This window comes from Passer domesticus, chromosome Z, assembly GCF_036417665.1.
Source record: "Passer domesticus isolate bPasDom1 chromosome Z, bPasDom1.hap1, whole genome shotgun sequence".
NCBI classification, from domain to species: domain Eukaryota; kingdom Metazoa; phylum Chordata; class Aves; order Passeriformes; family Passeridae; genus Passer; species Passer domesticus.
The window spans coordinates 18748856-18765814 of NC_087512.1; the positions used below are offsets into that span (position 1 = coordinate 18748856).

Here is a 16959-nt window from a genome sequence, read left to right on the forward strand (position 1 = left end):
ATCCTTTTAAGTGTACCACCAGAATGATTTCCGTGAACATCAGAAGAATTTAATTAATTCTTCTCTAAAGGATGTGGCAAAAACTGCTGGATACCATACTGCAGTCAAAGTAAAGAAGCTTAAATAGCTGTTTTGACAAACAGTAGGGTGTATAAGGATTAAGCACCTGCTAGTAAGGAACAACAAAGACTTTTCACTCTGAGGCAGAACACCTTGTATTAACCATCTCTCATCTAAATATATTTTAGTTCACACAGAAGAAAAATAAATTAATAATCACTACTGAATTGGCACATAGTGACTTTGCCAGTAACCTAAGCTCAATAAGCAATTTGATAGGTCTGTTCTCCCCCACCCAAGGTATGGAAGAAGCTTGAGCTGCAAACCCATACAAGAAAGCTTAGAGATCTTCATCCATGCACTGCAATGTGTAAGGAACTTCTTCAGAATGCAGCAAAACTATTTTCTTTTCCTCTTAAACTCAAATTGTAACATATGAGTTTGTTTCTACCTTCTATATTATCACTATTTACAACAGTATAACGTACTTGGAGAATTTTATTTGCTTTCAAGCAGAGTGCTAGTTTCAATACAACAACCTTATGAACCTTATTGCTTTCTTCCTGAATAACTGTATTCTCACACCTGTTGCTAGTCTCATGATTTAGTTTTCTTTAATTGTATCAAAATACAATAGCTTTAAATAAAAATGCATGTCAAGACTTGTGACATGAATTACAAATGTGGAATGTCATCTGCACTGTCATTACATTCATAATCTTAGAATAATTTATCTATCCTTGCCTTTCCATGTATTCTACTTTTAAAAATACTTTTAATTTTATCTTTTCTGGTACAATATTTACGCCTCAGAAATTGAAATGGAAAACATTACTTTTCTGTGGTAGCATTTTGTAAATCATGCTAGAAGCATATAATTTAAAGTTGTGAACTCAAGCAGACCTTTTGCATGCAGACCATTCACAACTGCAGTACCTTTTACCATCACTAGGAGACAACGTAATTCATCAGCCATATCATGACAACACCTGTCCTGTTAGCAGAACACCAAGTAATTAAGAAGTTGTATTTATTCATGTGACTTTCTCAAGACAGTCTTGTCTTAATGCACTTGGTCTGAACCATGCAAGTGCTATCATTCTAGAATAAATGAAGTTTATAACTAGTTAAATGTATTTTCTTTGGTAAAGGCATCCAAATAATATGTTCCATCCTTAAGGCAACTCAGGTTAGCTTTAGTGACGCAGATGGACTAAATGTTTCTCAGTCCATTAATGAAGAAAACATTTTCAAAATGTTAGTGTGAAACCAGGACTTATCACCTAAAAGTATTTCTCCAACTCTGATATAGAATCAAGAAGAAGGAAAAGTTAGTTTCCTACTTCCTATTTCAGTTAAATCCACATCTTTATTCTGTAATTCAAATCTGCCGTTTTTTGTTGTTCCATTTTTTTCCTATTTCAACACTGAAATATTCCAGAGTATTTTCTACTCTTTAGAAAATTTTCTTCAATGCATATTGAGCAGCTGTGGTGGCATTTTGACAATATTTTTACTCAATTATCCAGGAACTGAGGGAATAAAAATTAAGTGCCTAAAGATAAGTACACTTTATTTTTTGCATTTTCCCATTTCTCAGAAACAATTTTCTTAACACCAGAATAAAATGTAAAAAAATGGTACTCACAGCCTACTGTAACTGTAATTCCATAAATGTTTTGTTCAATCTGCCCATCTGCTAAAATGTTGCATGTCAGAGGAGTAGCTAGTGAAGAAGTGTCATTGAAAGTGACACTGGAAACTGTTCTGTTTATTTCACGATACTGTTCTTTAGGTACCAGTCTATTTTTAATCTTCCAGATAATCTGACTGGCATAGATATTGCCAAAGTCAAGACAACTCTCATTCAGAATGCATAATGCTGTGAAATTGGAACCAAGGGCCAGTACAGGTGACTCCGGGATGATGTGACCACATGACTGCACAAGTCCACCTGAAGCTAAAAGGGAAACAAATTTCACATTTATTGAGAGCAACACAGCATTCCCTAACCAATATTGCTGATACATCACTAGTGCAATGTTAAAAACACTACATTTGTCTAAGCAGCAAGTTAAGTAGTTTCCTGACAATAATAAAACTGAAATGCATTAGTAGACCACCATGAAGATTTAAGGGCAGAAACCAGCATAGTGCTCTTTAGGCTTTGCAAAAGCATTTCACCAAGCTAGGAAAGCTCTATTAATAAACAGAGGCACATAAAACAGAGAGGAGAGTCAAAGGTCGCATGTTTGTATCTTTTGAAGAAGGAAGTTGTTATACTTGAGGTCACTCTTTTGATGAAAAAGTCTTTTCTATTAAGAAAGTTAGCATAGGAAAATGGGGGTAAGTTTGGACCGGTGTTGTGGTGAACTAGCGTTAGAAGACTAGGTGTGTCTATCCTAACACACCTTACTTTCTGTCCCCAGCCACAAATATCTAGATAAAAAGCAAGCAGGTGCTTCAAATATTCAATATAACTAGCTCTATATTCTCTTGTATTTGAGACACAGAACTCTTACCATCAGGAGAACAAATACTCAACACCAGACAGAAGCCACAGGCCACCCAGCTCCACCTAGAAAACATCCTGCACAGAATTTCTGTAACAAGAGAAAGATATTTATTTTTAAATTTAAACTATTACTCTTTACTTTAGATCAATGTCAAAATCAGATTTGTCTTTGCTGTAAGATAATTTCTCACATATGCACATTTCTTTTCCTGGAAGTGTTTGTATCCTCTCATGTTAGAATGGGCAAATTGTTTCATTTTCTTCACTGCTAAAACAAAATCAAATGTTTATTTAAAAACCCTAAGATTGTTTAAAGCTGCTTTAATTACAAGTTTAAGAAATGTATCAGCTTTAGGTTTCCACACTATATATGAAAACAAACTTCACTGGTAACTCTGTAGGAGGTTCCATTAGAACACAGGGTATAACAATGTGGTTCAGGTTTTAAAATATAACCCTATGAATTTGATTATGGTTTTCATACTTACCTAACTTTCAAGGGCACTGATACAAAATCTTCAGACAAGGTTCAGAACAACTCACCACAAAACCACGTGTCTCATTCACAAGAGTGACTTAAAATACACTCAGGAATTACAAAGCACAATGCTTCCATATTAAGAACTGCTGTCTACTGTAGAAAAGCACTAATTAAGTCTTCAAAACTTTACAAGGGAGCTTGCAATTCCCCAAAAGCTGGAGTACATTTTATAACATGGTATTTATTTCTGTACTGCAACAGAGCCCACTCGTTCTCAAGTTTTGACATTTCTAGAAAACACTTTAGAGATCCTGAAGCATTCAGATAGTAGCTTTCACCCCCACTGTTAGGAAGCCACTAAGTGTGTTCTGGTTTTCTCAACTTACAGTTTTAAAGCAGCCCTAAACTACCAAAAGCAAGTGATCACTCTGCTAAGCATATGAGCTATATTATTTTTAGCTACATTTAGGCATCTTTACAGGAACAGGTAGATTGGCTTAGTGAAATAAGGCATTTAGTTCACAAGCTGATTTCTAGAAGCAGACTTCATGCTATTCTTACACCTAGAAACTTAACATAGGTTAAGTTGAGGTTTACTAAGATTTGAGAAGAGAGAGCCTAAGTTTTATTTTCCACTAACCTGACAGAACTTCTTTGGAAACGAGTATTCTGAGCTTTACCCCATAAAAGGAAACTTGCTAAAAATTTTAAGGGAATTCCACAGTATTCTCTAGAAAGGAAAATTAATAAACTCCACTTACTATTATCAGAAGAAACTGCAATTTATGACAGCAAACATCCCTTTGCTTTGATTGCATGTAATTCACTTCATAAAAGTGACAGACACAAGGTATTTCACATATCTATATATATGTAAAACTAGACACACTTAAGCATGGATCACCCCCAAGCCAGAACCTCATTTCTTACACATCAACACAACTATGCCATTTTTTCTTTACAAATAAAGATAGCGTAATGTAAAGAAAATCTCTACTCACAGGAACAACTAAATGAAAGTAGATCTCAAACATTTATAGCAGAATCTTTGTAGGGTTTGCCAACCTAGATGTCTTTCAGTTAGAACTAAAATAAAAGCCATCAGAATCACCTAGCAGTATCTTTATTTGCGCCTATACTTGTGAGTTCATTATTCAAAGCCCAGCAAAATTTCCTATACAGAAACTTTATACTATAAACATTGCTGATTGAAAGACTTGCCAAATATATTAACAAGCATTTGTTTGTCACTGGAAGTTTGTTAGTTCATTTTTTGACTAAATAACAAGTTGTTTGTCATCAGACTGTAGCTATATGGCACTGAGAACCAAAAAGCTATTAATTTTTTCTGTGTTCTGCTTAAGTGCTCTCACTGGGCTGGATATAACAACCACTATACTGCTTTAAATGCAATGTGTATTTGGATATTTATTACAAGGCTACAGTGAAATAACTATATCAATTGATTCTTGCTTATTTTTGAAGTGTCCAATATCTGAAAAATAAGGTTTCTACCCACACATGAATTTTTGAATTTAAAAAAAAATCCAACTAGTTCAGCAAATATTTATAAATTTGCATGGTGAATACAACCAAATTCTAAAGAGTATTCTCTTTTAGTTTAAATCACCAAATAATATCAGCACATAGGGGTCTACTTTAATGACTAGACTTGTGCTAACACTTACCAGAATACTGCTTGTTAACTAAAGCCTATTGAGCTCTACTACAGATAGATCTTAGGATCTGTTATTTCGAGCAAGATTAATTTAAATTATTTAATTGGAACATTTTGAGTTGCAGAAGATCTGAAACTCATCAGAAGCCTGAGGGCAACTACAAGCTAGGTGGAAAGAAGCAGGAGCTCTGCTTCACTGCTAATTGCCAAAAGCTGCAAAACAACAGCAGAAACACCTTTCAAACTGAAGGGGAAAGAATGAAGCAGATGTTAAAAGGAAAGTTTTTAAACTTTTCTTTTATTTCTCTCCCATTTGCATCATGATTCATGCCACCTTAGAATAACGGCAGGGTCACCTAAGCTATTACAACATTATAAAGTTACTGGCTTTCTGTTGGGTCATTATTTATTAAAGTCAAACAATATTCCCACAAAACTATTTACTTATTTTCACACCAGCAGTTAAGTGTAGCTCAGGTTATTAAAAACATACTGCAAAGCAACATAAATAAATAAAAAGCAATAACCAACTTAAGAAGTAAACAGTAATACATAATTATTACACATTTTTGTCCTAAAGTATTTTTTCACTGGAAATTAAAAATTAAATTACTATTTTTTTAATATAAAAGCCACTTCTATATTCAACTGTCTTCCAGACTTGAAAAACAACATTTCAGTTGTTCCAAGCAGATTAATTCACATGTAAGAGACTGAAGTTCCTACAATCTCTACTACTTTGCCCTTTGGAAGGTCTAGCAATTGTTTTGAGGGAGCCGATAAGCCCTCCACAAACCATACGACTCAATTCCACTGCAATCAGCTCTTAAAAGGCAAGAGAATGGGGCTTCATGCTCCATCACCTGCAAAGGAGAGTTAAGTGGAAAGCCACCCACCTCCAGTAGGAACCAAGCAGCTGAGACTACAGTGCCAAAGCCACGATTCAGCAAATATCTGCTTTAGGCTGTTCTGACGTATTTTACTTACCCCCACCCCCACCGATCAATGCGGTTTGAAGAAGACTGAAGCTACACACCTCTAAACCCACAAAGGAGCTATTACAACCCCTTCTAATGTGTGCTATTTTTAAAAACATTAGTGTCTCTGGCTTTTACAAGACTGATTCTTAATTGAAATTTAGTTCTAGGGGAAAGATCCAGAGTTACACTAGACACTTCCATCCATCCTGCCTACCTCAAAACCATAAAGGAAATGAAAAAAAAAAAAAAAAAAAAAAATGGTGGGACTTAAAACTAACAAAAGAAGGAGCCATAATTCAAATTAGAATGAGGAAAATACTTCTATGCAAACTGGTGTTTTCATATCTGAGTGTGTAAAAATGATCCGGCGAAGACAGTGCAGAAACCCTGCATATAAGCTACATCAAACCTTAAAAGATAGTGCCATCATTCAATAGTAATGCTAAACACTAACTTGTACACAACTCACAATTTTAAGTCAGACTAAGCTGTTAGTCTAAACAAGAGAAAACTAATTTTTTTCAGCCATTATGCACAGCTTAACACAAGTTTTACATTTTACTGACTGGTAGAGTGCATATATATATATACATACATACATATATATATACATATATACACACACACATATATCTAAGGTGAAAGCTGAATCCAATGCTGAATGAACACTGAAACAGCTGGCCAGTTCAGATGCTTTCTATTAAAAACAAACAAAACCAAATAGCAAAACTAACTATGCAATTGTTATATGTAATTGTTGTGGATCACTAAGTGAAGAGGCAAGGGAGAATGAGAAAGAAACTGACTTCAGAAGTTTGCCAGGTTGTTCTCATGGTTTAGTGCCCAAAGACCAAAATCCATCAAAATACTACTGAATAAAACCAACAGGATCTATTTAGAATGCTGCTGGTGACAGTCCTTAACTCATAGAAAATAAATTAACTCAAAGTGGAAAAAAAAAAGTTAAAATGCTCTGATTGTTTCCGTAAAGACAGACTGCCACGAGATATGCCATGAGATCATCCCATTTAATATCCAAATCAAATGGGACTTCTATTATTCTTCACATCCTGCAGCCATTTTGAAAAGAAAGCACTAGGGCTTTATGTGTGATCCACAAATTGATGCTTCATGCAGTGCCCATGAAAAGCTAATAACCCTAAAAATCACACCTTATGTGCACAAAGTAGCAAGTGTTGAGTTTTAATATCAGCCTGTGACCAATAGTTTCTGAAGCAGTATCAGGCTTTCATGCAAAACACATATCACTACTTATTCTGAGCAAGAGAGAAATCTTAAAAATTCATCTTAATTCATAAATCATGAGACCTGCCCCAAAAGATACACAGGGATATGCCATTATATAAAGGGTTATCTCTCAATTTCAGAGAAGTCGCAATTCCTGTCCAAGTGACCTACAAATCACCATGTCAGTTTAAAAAACTATAGCTAAAATAACATGTACTTGCCAGAAAAGCCAGCTTGGAAGTCAGGAAGTATAGATAACACCACAACCACCACAGGAAGGTGTTCAGTCTATTAAGGCTCATTATCACATCAATCACAAGAGACCAAAGGTTGCGGGAAAATGGATTTACAGAAATTCCTCACAAAAAAAAGAAGACCTATGTTTACAGCTTCAAGAGGTAATCTGTCACTAGGAATCCACATAGCTCAAGCAGACAGAACCAGGGATGCTTCACAAAGCAGCTGCTCCTTGAGGTTTTATAACAAGCCAGACTGTTCTTAAAGCCATCTAAAAGCTGCAACTATCCTCAAGGAATTTTGATCACTCAAACCGTAACCGCTTTCTAATTAAGCGTATTTCATCTCTAAGCTTCCTTCCTTCCTCCAAGCTTACTTCCTTCTTGGAAATATTTATGAGACTCAAGAAACACCAGACACCTCTAAGACAAGCACTTGAAAATATGTAATGTTATATGAACACAACATTATGTAATACTATATGTAACATTAATATAATGTTATATGAACAGAATACTCTGAAATACATTTTTGTATTTAAAATCTCTATATACAAATGACATCTCTATTCCTTTCACCATCTAACAAAGTAATTTCTCTACTGTATACTTATTCCTCTGCCTCTAGAAGGAGGCTTATCCTTGTAGTTTTGATAGGGCCTTCAGAACAAAATATATACACAAAAAAAAGAAAATCAAAACAGGTACAAAGTTAAAAATTACTGAAATTCCTAACTAGAGGCACCAAATATTTGCTTGCAATAATTGAATTCTTTCTGGTACCTTCTTAAAACTGTAAATCAATTTCTCTGGAACACTTCAGAATTTTCTCACAGCTAGCAAGTAGTTTTAGTTCAAAAATTATATTAATTTATACAGAGTAATGTCTTAGCACTTAGTGTTTGCATTTTGAAATCAAACCTTCCAGACGGATCACAAACAGTGCTGCTTCTCTAATCTAGACAGTTCTTGCTAATACAAGAATAATTGATTTCAAAATGGCCAAAAAGGTTATTTAATTTCACATAACTGTGTGAATGCTAATCCTCCAGACAAGCAGCATGGGAACAGTATCTCCATTTGGTGTACTCACTTACAGATGTGCATATCTATCTATCTTTCTCCTCCACTGAAAATATTTATCTATTGACTTTACGTGAAGCACCACATTTCCAGACATATAAACAACATCCAAACAATTACTTCGAATGCTCAACTGCTAGGAAGTTATCTCAAATTTTCATCATCCACACTTACATTCTTATTTTGCTACACCAACATATAGATAATTTGTTCAGAAGTTACATGCTTTGAACAGTATATTCTACATGCCTCTGAAAGTAACAGCATGTAGGAAGCATAAATGTTATATTTCTATAGAAAAGAGGGTGTAAGAAAAAATACCTTAACTCCCCACAGTATCCAATTTCTTGGGAAGGTTGTGGATTCCCTTTCCCCCTCTGTGACAGATCACTAACGACAGAGCTATAACCCCACACAGTTCCACTACCTGGTAGTAGAACTACAACTATGTGTAGAACTATGCCTTCAGAATGCCTCAGCAGTAACAAGCAGCCACCAGCTGGCAAACCCCTAGTCAGCCTGAAACAAGCACGAAAACTGAGACTGGGAATTATTCCCCTCAATCCTGCCAAAACACTTGGCAGCCTGCTTTCCTTTGTGCCTCAGTTTCATCATCCGAGAGATGAAAACGATGCCGATTTTTTTTAGGGAAAGCATCGGAGCCCCACGACAGGGATGACTGGCGCCCAGGACCACATGGGAAGCAACCAGACGGCCGCTGTACCCGCTTCTCCCTAATTCCTCAGGGAATCCCCTCCACTACTTGGACCAGCAATAAGACAAAGTGTGCGTATCTTACAGGGCAGCAGTTTTCTACCACCTACAGGCAACAAGAGCCGCCACTTGCGGAGACGGCGACAAAACGCAAATCTCTTCATCAAGGAAATCCGTGTCGGTGGCACGGCCGCGCTCATGCGACAAGCGACAAAGCCGAAAGACGCGGGTCCCGCGAGGGTCGCGACACCGCTGCCAGCCCGGACGGCCAGCACCAAGCAGCACCGCTCTGGGGAACTGCGCGGGCAGCCTTCAGCCGGAGCCCGCCGGGGCAGGGCTGCGGAGGGGCCCGCCAGGGGCTCGGCCCCGGGCTCGGCCACGCCGCGCTCTGAGCGTCACCGCCGGCGCCGGCCAGGGCAGGCTGGACACACCAGACACCGCCGCGGGGCACGGCTGGCGACCGGCCCGGGAACCGAGTGGCGCAACACTGCCGCGCACCCGCCCGCCCCGGCCCGTCTCCCGGTCAGCCCCGCTGCCCCCGCCCGGGGCGCACGGCCCGGAGGAAAAGGACGGCCCAGCACGGTCCCCGCCGGCGGACGGCCCTCAGGGAGAGGACACGGGGGAGGGGGGAGGTGGAGGGTAAGGGAAGCCCCGCACACCCCGGCTCTTACCCGGCGCCGCCGCCTGCGCTCCGCGGCCCCTGCCCCTAAATAGCGGCACAGCCGCCTCGCGCCATCGCGCCGCCGTCCCGCACGCGCGGCCCCGCGCCCGGTCACGCTCCCGCCCCGCCCCAGCCCCCGCGCGCCCTTCCCTCCTCCTCCACCCACCCCGCCATTGGCCCGCGGCTCTCATGACGTCACCGCACGGGGGCGGGCCCGCAGGAAGGGGCGGGGCTTCCCGTAACGCGGCGGCCGGTGCCAGGATGCCGGGGGCGCGGGGGGCGGGAGCGAGCGGTGCCCCTGCCCCTGCCCCTGCCCCTGCCCCTGCCCCTGCCCCTGCCCCTGCCCCTGCCCCGCGGCGCTCCGGCCCCTCCGCCGGCCGTGCCGCCGCCCCCCGCAGCGCGGTCCCGTCGCGGTGTGTGCCGCTGTGGGCGGCAGCCGCGGGACGCCCGGCTGAGCCCGGCCGGACCCTACCCGCGCCCTGGCCGGCCCGGCCTCTGGAAGCTTCTCCTGGCCCTCGCCCGGCCGGGCCTGCGCGGGCGGCGCGGCGGGGGTGTTGTCCTGAGCAGGCCTGAGGAGCCAGCGGCCTTCCCGGCGTTTCGCAAGACTCCCCTGGGAGTACGGGCGGCTGTAGAATGCTCTTGTCAACAGCTGCCGTGCGAGCAGAGCGCTGCGATCCAGAGCGGTCTCGATGTTTCAGTCCCCGAAAATCGGTCAGGATTGCAGCCCCTGAGAAAGATGTTTGTGGAAGGCTAGGTTGCTGAGGAATGGTCCTCGATATAGATCGTTGATGTGATCATGACCCACCTTATACTTGGACATTTCTTCATGCAGTAGCTCTGAAAAATTATTTTTGTAAATCAAAATAATGTCCTCTAAGATGCTTTCTTCATTCCAGATTAATGTCTTCTCTAGTTCGTGAGTAAGAAGGAACAGTGCCATGTCACAAACTTGGTGCTGAGAGTGTTAAAGAAGGCTAATGATACAAGACATTAACTGGAGTTTCTTCCTGCCAAATGCTTTAGGGTTTTGCCCCCTTAGTTCTTAAGTTATATTTATCCAAGTAGGATATGAGGTATATTACACTGCTAGTTACATCTTTAGACAAGTGGGCAGATTGGCTAGATAAAAAAGACATCTAGTTTAATACCCTGTTTCAGGCACTGACATGAGCTGCTAATAAGACAAGATTCAGAAATTTGGAGAAAGACAGTGGAACATAGTTTGATTCTCACTGGATTTTGTACCAGTCTCTGATTATGCTTGGTGTACTGTCTCAGATGGCTTAATATCCGACAAAAATGTTGTTGCTAATTCTGAAAATGCTGTATTTTTTCTATGTAGCAGAGTAAAGCTGGATGGACACTTTTAAATAGTCATTTAGTTGCTCTGTTTTCCTAACAACAAAGTTGTCTGTACTTACATAATTTCTGATAGGTATTTATCTAGGCTGCAGATTAAATTCATTACTTTATGTTCCTGCTTGCAGCTGATGCTGTCTAGTAACCTTAGATACTGTAGATATTGCTGTTTTCTCCCATTGGTGGTGTCTGCACTCAGTGACTCAATCCTTCCCATTTCCTCCTACAGGACTTCTGGTGTTCAAACCTTTCCTAGGGTATCAGGACAAATGACATCTGCAGAACAGGTTTCACAGTTTTTGCAGAATGACAAAAGCATTACAGTTGGTCACTTTTGCTTTCTCACCAGATAATGGTTAGTATGTTTGTGTCTGCATCGATTCTGGGTTACAGTTTGAGGCTGTACAAGTACATTTTGATTGTATAATGGGTAAATTTCAGTGTGCATGGATGTGCCTGTTTCAGCATCCTCAAAAAATGACTTTTTGTCAACAAAACTTTAAGTGGAACCTGGCTCTAACTAGAAGGACCAAAAAAATAATGTTTTTTTCTCGTTTTAGCATGTCTTTTGTCTCTTGTAGGATCACTTGAGTTCTGCTGCTAAATAGACATTCCAGGAGCAGACTCTTCACTCTCCTCCCTCCCCCAGCCAACAGAAAGCCTCTTATGACATTCTTATTCTGAAATCCTATAGCCTGAAGCAATTCCTGGTATATTGCCAGAACTTGTAGAACAACCTTCCATCTCCCTTCACAACCAGTCCTGTGACAGGCTTCACTTAATATATGACATGCATTGTAGCTCTTCAAATAAGCAAGAGATTGTGTATTTCACAGACTATTTGTGGACTCTGTAAAACTATGTACACATATCTGAAGTTGTGTCGAGAAACAAAATAATTTATTTGCAACAGTACTTAATTTTTCTGTATTGACATAGAGTACCATTTTTTCATTTACAATTTAGTTGCCAAAAATATTATTGTTTTTAGACACCAGCCACTTTCTGGTACAAGCAGGTAAAAAGTTAATAGCATTACAATTGCCACTGCATAGAATCAGGACATTTGGGATTGCTAGTAAAGAAGAGAATTAAGCCATTCTAAGCATTTTAATTCCAAGCATTTTAATCTGCACATTGAATAAAGCATTACATTAAATGTTTATTTTATATATTTAATTAAATGTTTGGTCATATATTCCCTAAATATATGAGGCAGGAATAAAAGAAAGCTAGTTGTAGGAATTGGAAGGTCTTTGATATCAATTACCCTCTGGTTATGCACACTGCAATTTATATTCCAGCATAGTGCTCACATCAGGGCTATATGGGATATTTCCAGCTCTCGTGATACACAGTTAGGATATCAGTCGGTGAAGCACGCCTTCACATCCTCTGCTTTCTCCTCCAGAAAGAAGGAGATAGCCTGGAAGTGTAGAGATGGGCACCAACACTTGAAAACGTAGCTGTTGGCAAAGGTTGATAGCTGTTCAACTGTGGGAGCAGAGACATTTTTGGAGAAGCTGTTAGAGAATGCTGAGGAACCAGATTGTACCACACTATGGATATTTTCAGCGGTTTCGTAACAAGTTGTGAAAAAATTTTCAGTCTACATGATCCACTGAATCTTAAAATAGGTGAGCCACAGACAGGAAGAATCTTTCTGGCATGTATTATTATCTTGGTATAAGGACATGGAGCATCAGGGGTGTGAAAAGATTCCTCACTCTCACTAAATATGGGGTTTTCTGGGTAATGTATGACTCTCAGAACAGGGATGTTGGGAAAGATTCTCACAGTAAGAGAGAAGCTGAACAACAACACCCTTTAATGGCAACATTCTGACCCATGCCAAGACATTTTCTGTGAATCACTCTGTAGAACTATTTGCCTGGGAGGTTCAGTAAAACATATGAGCCTCTTGCTGAAGTGATAATGTTGTCTCAGCTTGTATCACTTCTGAGCTTGAACTTAGAATCTCCGGTGTCTAACGTTCTTTAACATGAAGAAGAGACAATTTTTTCTCCCTTTGGCCTGAATGTCAGACAAGTAGCAGACTGTTGCATTGAAGCCACAGTCTTGTAGGTCAAAAAGTCAGGGTGAAGTCCTCTGAAGAGGTAGGGAGGAGAGAGCAGCAAGGAAAAAAATGGCTGATGTAACTTTTGGAAATGATTTAATGACAGTTACAGAACTTCACAGCCTTTTAACTTACCAAACATGAGTAGCTCAGTGGCAGCAAAAAATGGACTTTGCAATTCACTACTTCCTCTTGAGGGAGATGGGAGCATACTGGTTTTCTTTGAGAGCAGGTAGGTGTTTGTAATTTGTGTGACAAACAAGTAAAGTTCACTGAGCCACAAGCAGCCATCATGGCAACTTTGTATGTGCAGCTGGATGTCTGATGGCATCTCTTTACAAGAGAGTGAGTGATGCATATTGCAACAGGACTGACCTCATTCCTTAGCATTGCTATGCCCAGTGAAAGGGCATAAAAACTGAGATTCTGGGCAGGACCTTGCAAAATTCAGCCAGCGTCTGTAGAGCTTCATCAGGACTTCAGAAGCTCAGGAGAATCTTGTGATCAGTGGGAGAAGCTAGGAATGGTGATAGCTGACTCCTCCACATGTGATAGGAAAGCTTTGGATTGCTCATGAGGGCTTGACCTAGTTCTTTCATTCTGATTATCAAAAATAAGAGTGGTAACACCATGAAACTGCAGCCTGGCATACAGAACAGAAAACAGATTGGTTATAGCCCACTTTAAATTAATGGCACATCTAATGGAGCAGTGTGCCTCGCAATCTGCTTGTTTTTCTGCAGTGGAAATTACAGAGCTAATGACATTTGAGACCTAGACTGGAAGCTTTGGCTGATGGAACATGTTGCTAGCGGGTGTTTTTTATGAAAAGATAATGGGTAGGATAATCAGAAAAAAAGTGGTCTGGTCTTCACTGGAGGAACAAAACCAAAGGTGAGATCAGGAAAGGAAAACAAATATTAAATTTCAGTGAAGATAAAAATACTGTAAAGGATTAAATTGATCAAACATGGAAAATGGTTCAGTTAGAATGAGCAATGCAGTTCACTGAGAAGAAATGCTTGTTCTGAGCTAAGGTGAGGTGAAGGTGTTATGCTGCAGTCTCTTACACCACATGGGAGAGCTGTCCATGAATTTAATATGCTTCTTGCAGCTGCTGGAGTTAAAATGCCTTTGGAGTAATTCTGCACACACAGATCAGAATGTGGATGTGTTCTTAAGGCAGAACTCTTGGGCAGTGAGTAAGACCCAACTAAAAGTAGCAGAAGATGATTAAAAAGAAAATGACATTTCAGATTGACTGGAATTATGTTTCCTACTTGGCCACAAAGGCTTTCATGAGCAGTTTAGTCAATAAAAAATATGCCAGAAAATGTAAGTCAGTACTTTTTTGGCAAAGTTTTTTTCACAACTATATGCACAAAGTTAATGCGTGAAGAACAGTTGAGCTGGGCCTAGTTATTTGGGCTGACAAAACGCACGCTAGCAATAGAAAAAGGCATTCTGAAGCCAAGGGTGTTGTTCAGTCTGCTCTGTTACTGTCTTACATCAGTGTAATTGTGGATTCCTTTCTAATGTCGACCTCTTAAAAAACACATGGGTGGCACTTCTGTCCTTTGCAGTGAGTGAGGGAACAGTTCTAGTCAGGCAAATTAGCACTGGCCACAGATATCCAGACCTTCCCTTGAGTTTCGGGCAGGCTGTAACAAGATTCTAGTTGGTGCAGAGCAGCACCATGGACATGCCTTTTCAGGTTGTATGATGACTGGCATACAAGGTGTAGAAACACAAATAGAGCTCACGTTCTTGGTCTTCAACTGCAGAGTGTAGCAGGCACAACACAGGGGTGCCTAAATCTGTGCTACGCACTCTGGTTGCTCCATTTAGCCTTAGCCTCTGCAGTCTAAGGCTAAAACTTGTCTGTGCGAGAGCTGGTCTTAGTGGAATGACTCTAAACACAAAGAGTGTGTATGAGTTAAGCTGTGGTTGGAAATGTTGGCTTTGTGACACTACAGCTTGTGACTTCTCAATAAAGGATGGTAGAGACATATTTAAGAAGCAGTGTATATGTAGGTTACAGAGGGGAAATATGCTACAGGCAAGCTACTTGACCAGTCCTTTTTGTATTTTTCCATGCTATACCTAGTGTTCTACACTATACCACTGAAATCAATACAGTGAGATACCCCTTGATTGCCAGGAAGAGAGCTATCATCAGTGATAGATAGGTAATTGTTTTGAAGTGACACGTTTTAAAAAAGAGGCCTTGACAGCATTGTGCTTCAAGTTTTCTGCTTGAGCTGTTAGAAAACACAAAAGGCTTGAGCCTGTTGCTACAAGTAAAGACTGTGGAATTCACAGGGAAGTACATTCTCATCACTAACACTGAAGCTAAGTTAGTAGTAGATAACCCCTCACTGACTGCTGCCTTATTGTTAAATTGGCTAATGCTGTTGAGAGCAATGTAGACATGGTAAAATATAGTCGCTCCTGAGATAATGTCACCAAAATGAATGCTTTGTGAGAAAGAGTAACAACTTTGTATGATGAAGGAATGAAGACCTCAGAATAAGAAAAATTGAAAAAGCAGCAACAAAATTCAACATACCAGGTATATTTGTGTGTAAATGAGCAACTAAGAGATGCAGAAATTGATGTAGGACTTTTTACATGCAATTGTATAGCACATAAAGTAAGCAACAGAACAAAAGAGAACAAAGGAGAAGGACAATATTGGCTTTTGGTAATAATTTCTAATTGCTGAGACAATATACTAAATACCTATATATATATATATATTATAGCTTCTATCAGCTACTAAATAGTTAATACCTGGAGTGAAAAAGTACCTAGGAAACTTACACATTCACTAAAAAAGTCAAAGAAATAGTAATGATTTGTATTAGCCAATTCATGTGATGTCTTCTTATATGGTACAAAGAGGTAAAAATCTTTGCCCCATATGTTTCTCTGCCTTTGAGTATCTACTTTGTATTTTATACTTGTGGTCTTACTGATCTATCTTATCTTCTTCCACTACCCTACCATTTATTTACCATTCTTTGCCATTTGTTAAGAGCTTTTCCTTGCTTTTATCTCTTTTTGCTCTTTTTGTCCTTTGATATTGCCAAACTCACATTCATGTATTTTCCTGTTTCCTGTTATTTCTGCTCCCTTTAGCAGAATACTTGTTGCATTTACAAGTTTTCCAGCAAAAGTCTGTCAAAATAATTCCTTTTAAGAGTTATTTTAGGAGAAAGTTAATTGCCTAGAAATACTTTTGTTCTCAATTTATACCATCACTCAGCTATATAACAAATTAAATTCTGCCAAAAATCCAAAATGACAGAGTTCCTTACCAACATGGCATAACAAGTGCTTCATAGTCAGAATTTAGCAAACAAAAATGGTGGCGAGTGTGCATAATGAAGCCCAGTCTGTCAGTATAGAAACACTTTCATAGTGCCAATAGCACTGAAAGCTTGCTTTAAGAGATAAGCCAGAGACATTAGAATCCTAGCCTGGGAGCATCTCCTTCACTGATCTGTGAAGCATTCTTTTTAGAGCCAAGGTCCTAGTGTAGAAATTGTCATTGTTACTTGAAATTCTGTTTTGAATATTTGTAATCAAACTTTAACTTTCAAGAACAGAGCTTGGTATGTTTCGTGATTTCTTTTTTGTTTCATTCCCTCACTCACATTTCCCAGACTGGAGTAGGAGTACATTGTCTTGCTGGTGTATAAAAGTATGGCAAAAATGTAGATCTTCCCCAGAATCAGAGATCCTAAAAGATAAATGAGAATGGCAGAAAAATGTTAGTGGTAAGAGATGTAACATGCACGCCAAACTGTTTGCATAGACTAGTGCTCCATCATTCTTTATCATTGTCTGCTCATTTTATTTTTT

The 16959-nt window shown here is 39.7% G+C and overlaps 1 protein-coding gene and 1 long non-coding RNA gene across 8 annotated transcripts in view; one reads left to right on the forward strand and one right to left on the reverse strand.

Moving 5' to 3' along the window:
* Window positions 1-9862, reverse strand: part of IL6ST (interleukin 6 cytokine family signal transducer) — a 31985-nt gene extending 22123 nt beyond the window's left edge. For 2 of the 7 annotated variants that reach the window (XM_064404325.1, XM_064404324.1), the window contains exons 1-3: window positions 9823-9862; window positions 2583-2663; window positions 1709-2020 (exon numbers count right to left, since the gene is read on the reverse strand). In XM_064404325.1, coding sequence (XP_064260395.1) covers window positions 1709-2020; window positions 2583-2663; window positions 9823-9847 — 418 coding nt within the window. In that variant the 5' untranslated portion in view covers window positions 9848-9862. Of the gene's footprint in view, window positions 1-1708; window positions 2021-2582; window positions 2664-2766; window positions 3650-3696; window positions 5186-8602; window positions 9273-9654; window positions 9772-9822 lie in introns of those variants that run through there. The other 5 variants (XM_064404326.1, XM_064404329.1, XM_064404328.1 and 2 more) reach the window with 5 other exon arrangements.
* Window positions 9863-10139: 277 nt separating this feature from the next.
* LOC135290420 (uncharacterized) lies at window positions 10140-16602 on the forward strand. Its single transcript, XR_010353189.1, has 3 exons — window positions 10140-10367; window positions 11245-11370; window positions 12427-16602. It is a non-coding gene; the product is annotated as an uncharacterized LOC135290420 (long non-coding RNA).
* The last annotated feature ends 357 nt before the right edge of the window (window positions 16603-16959 follow it).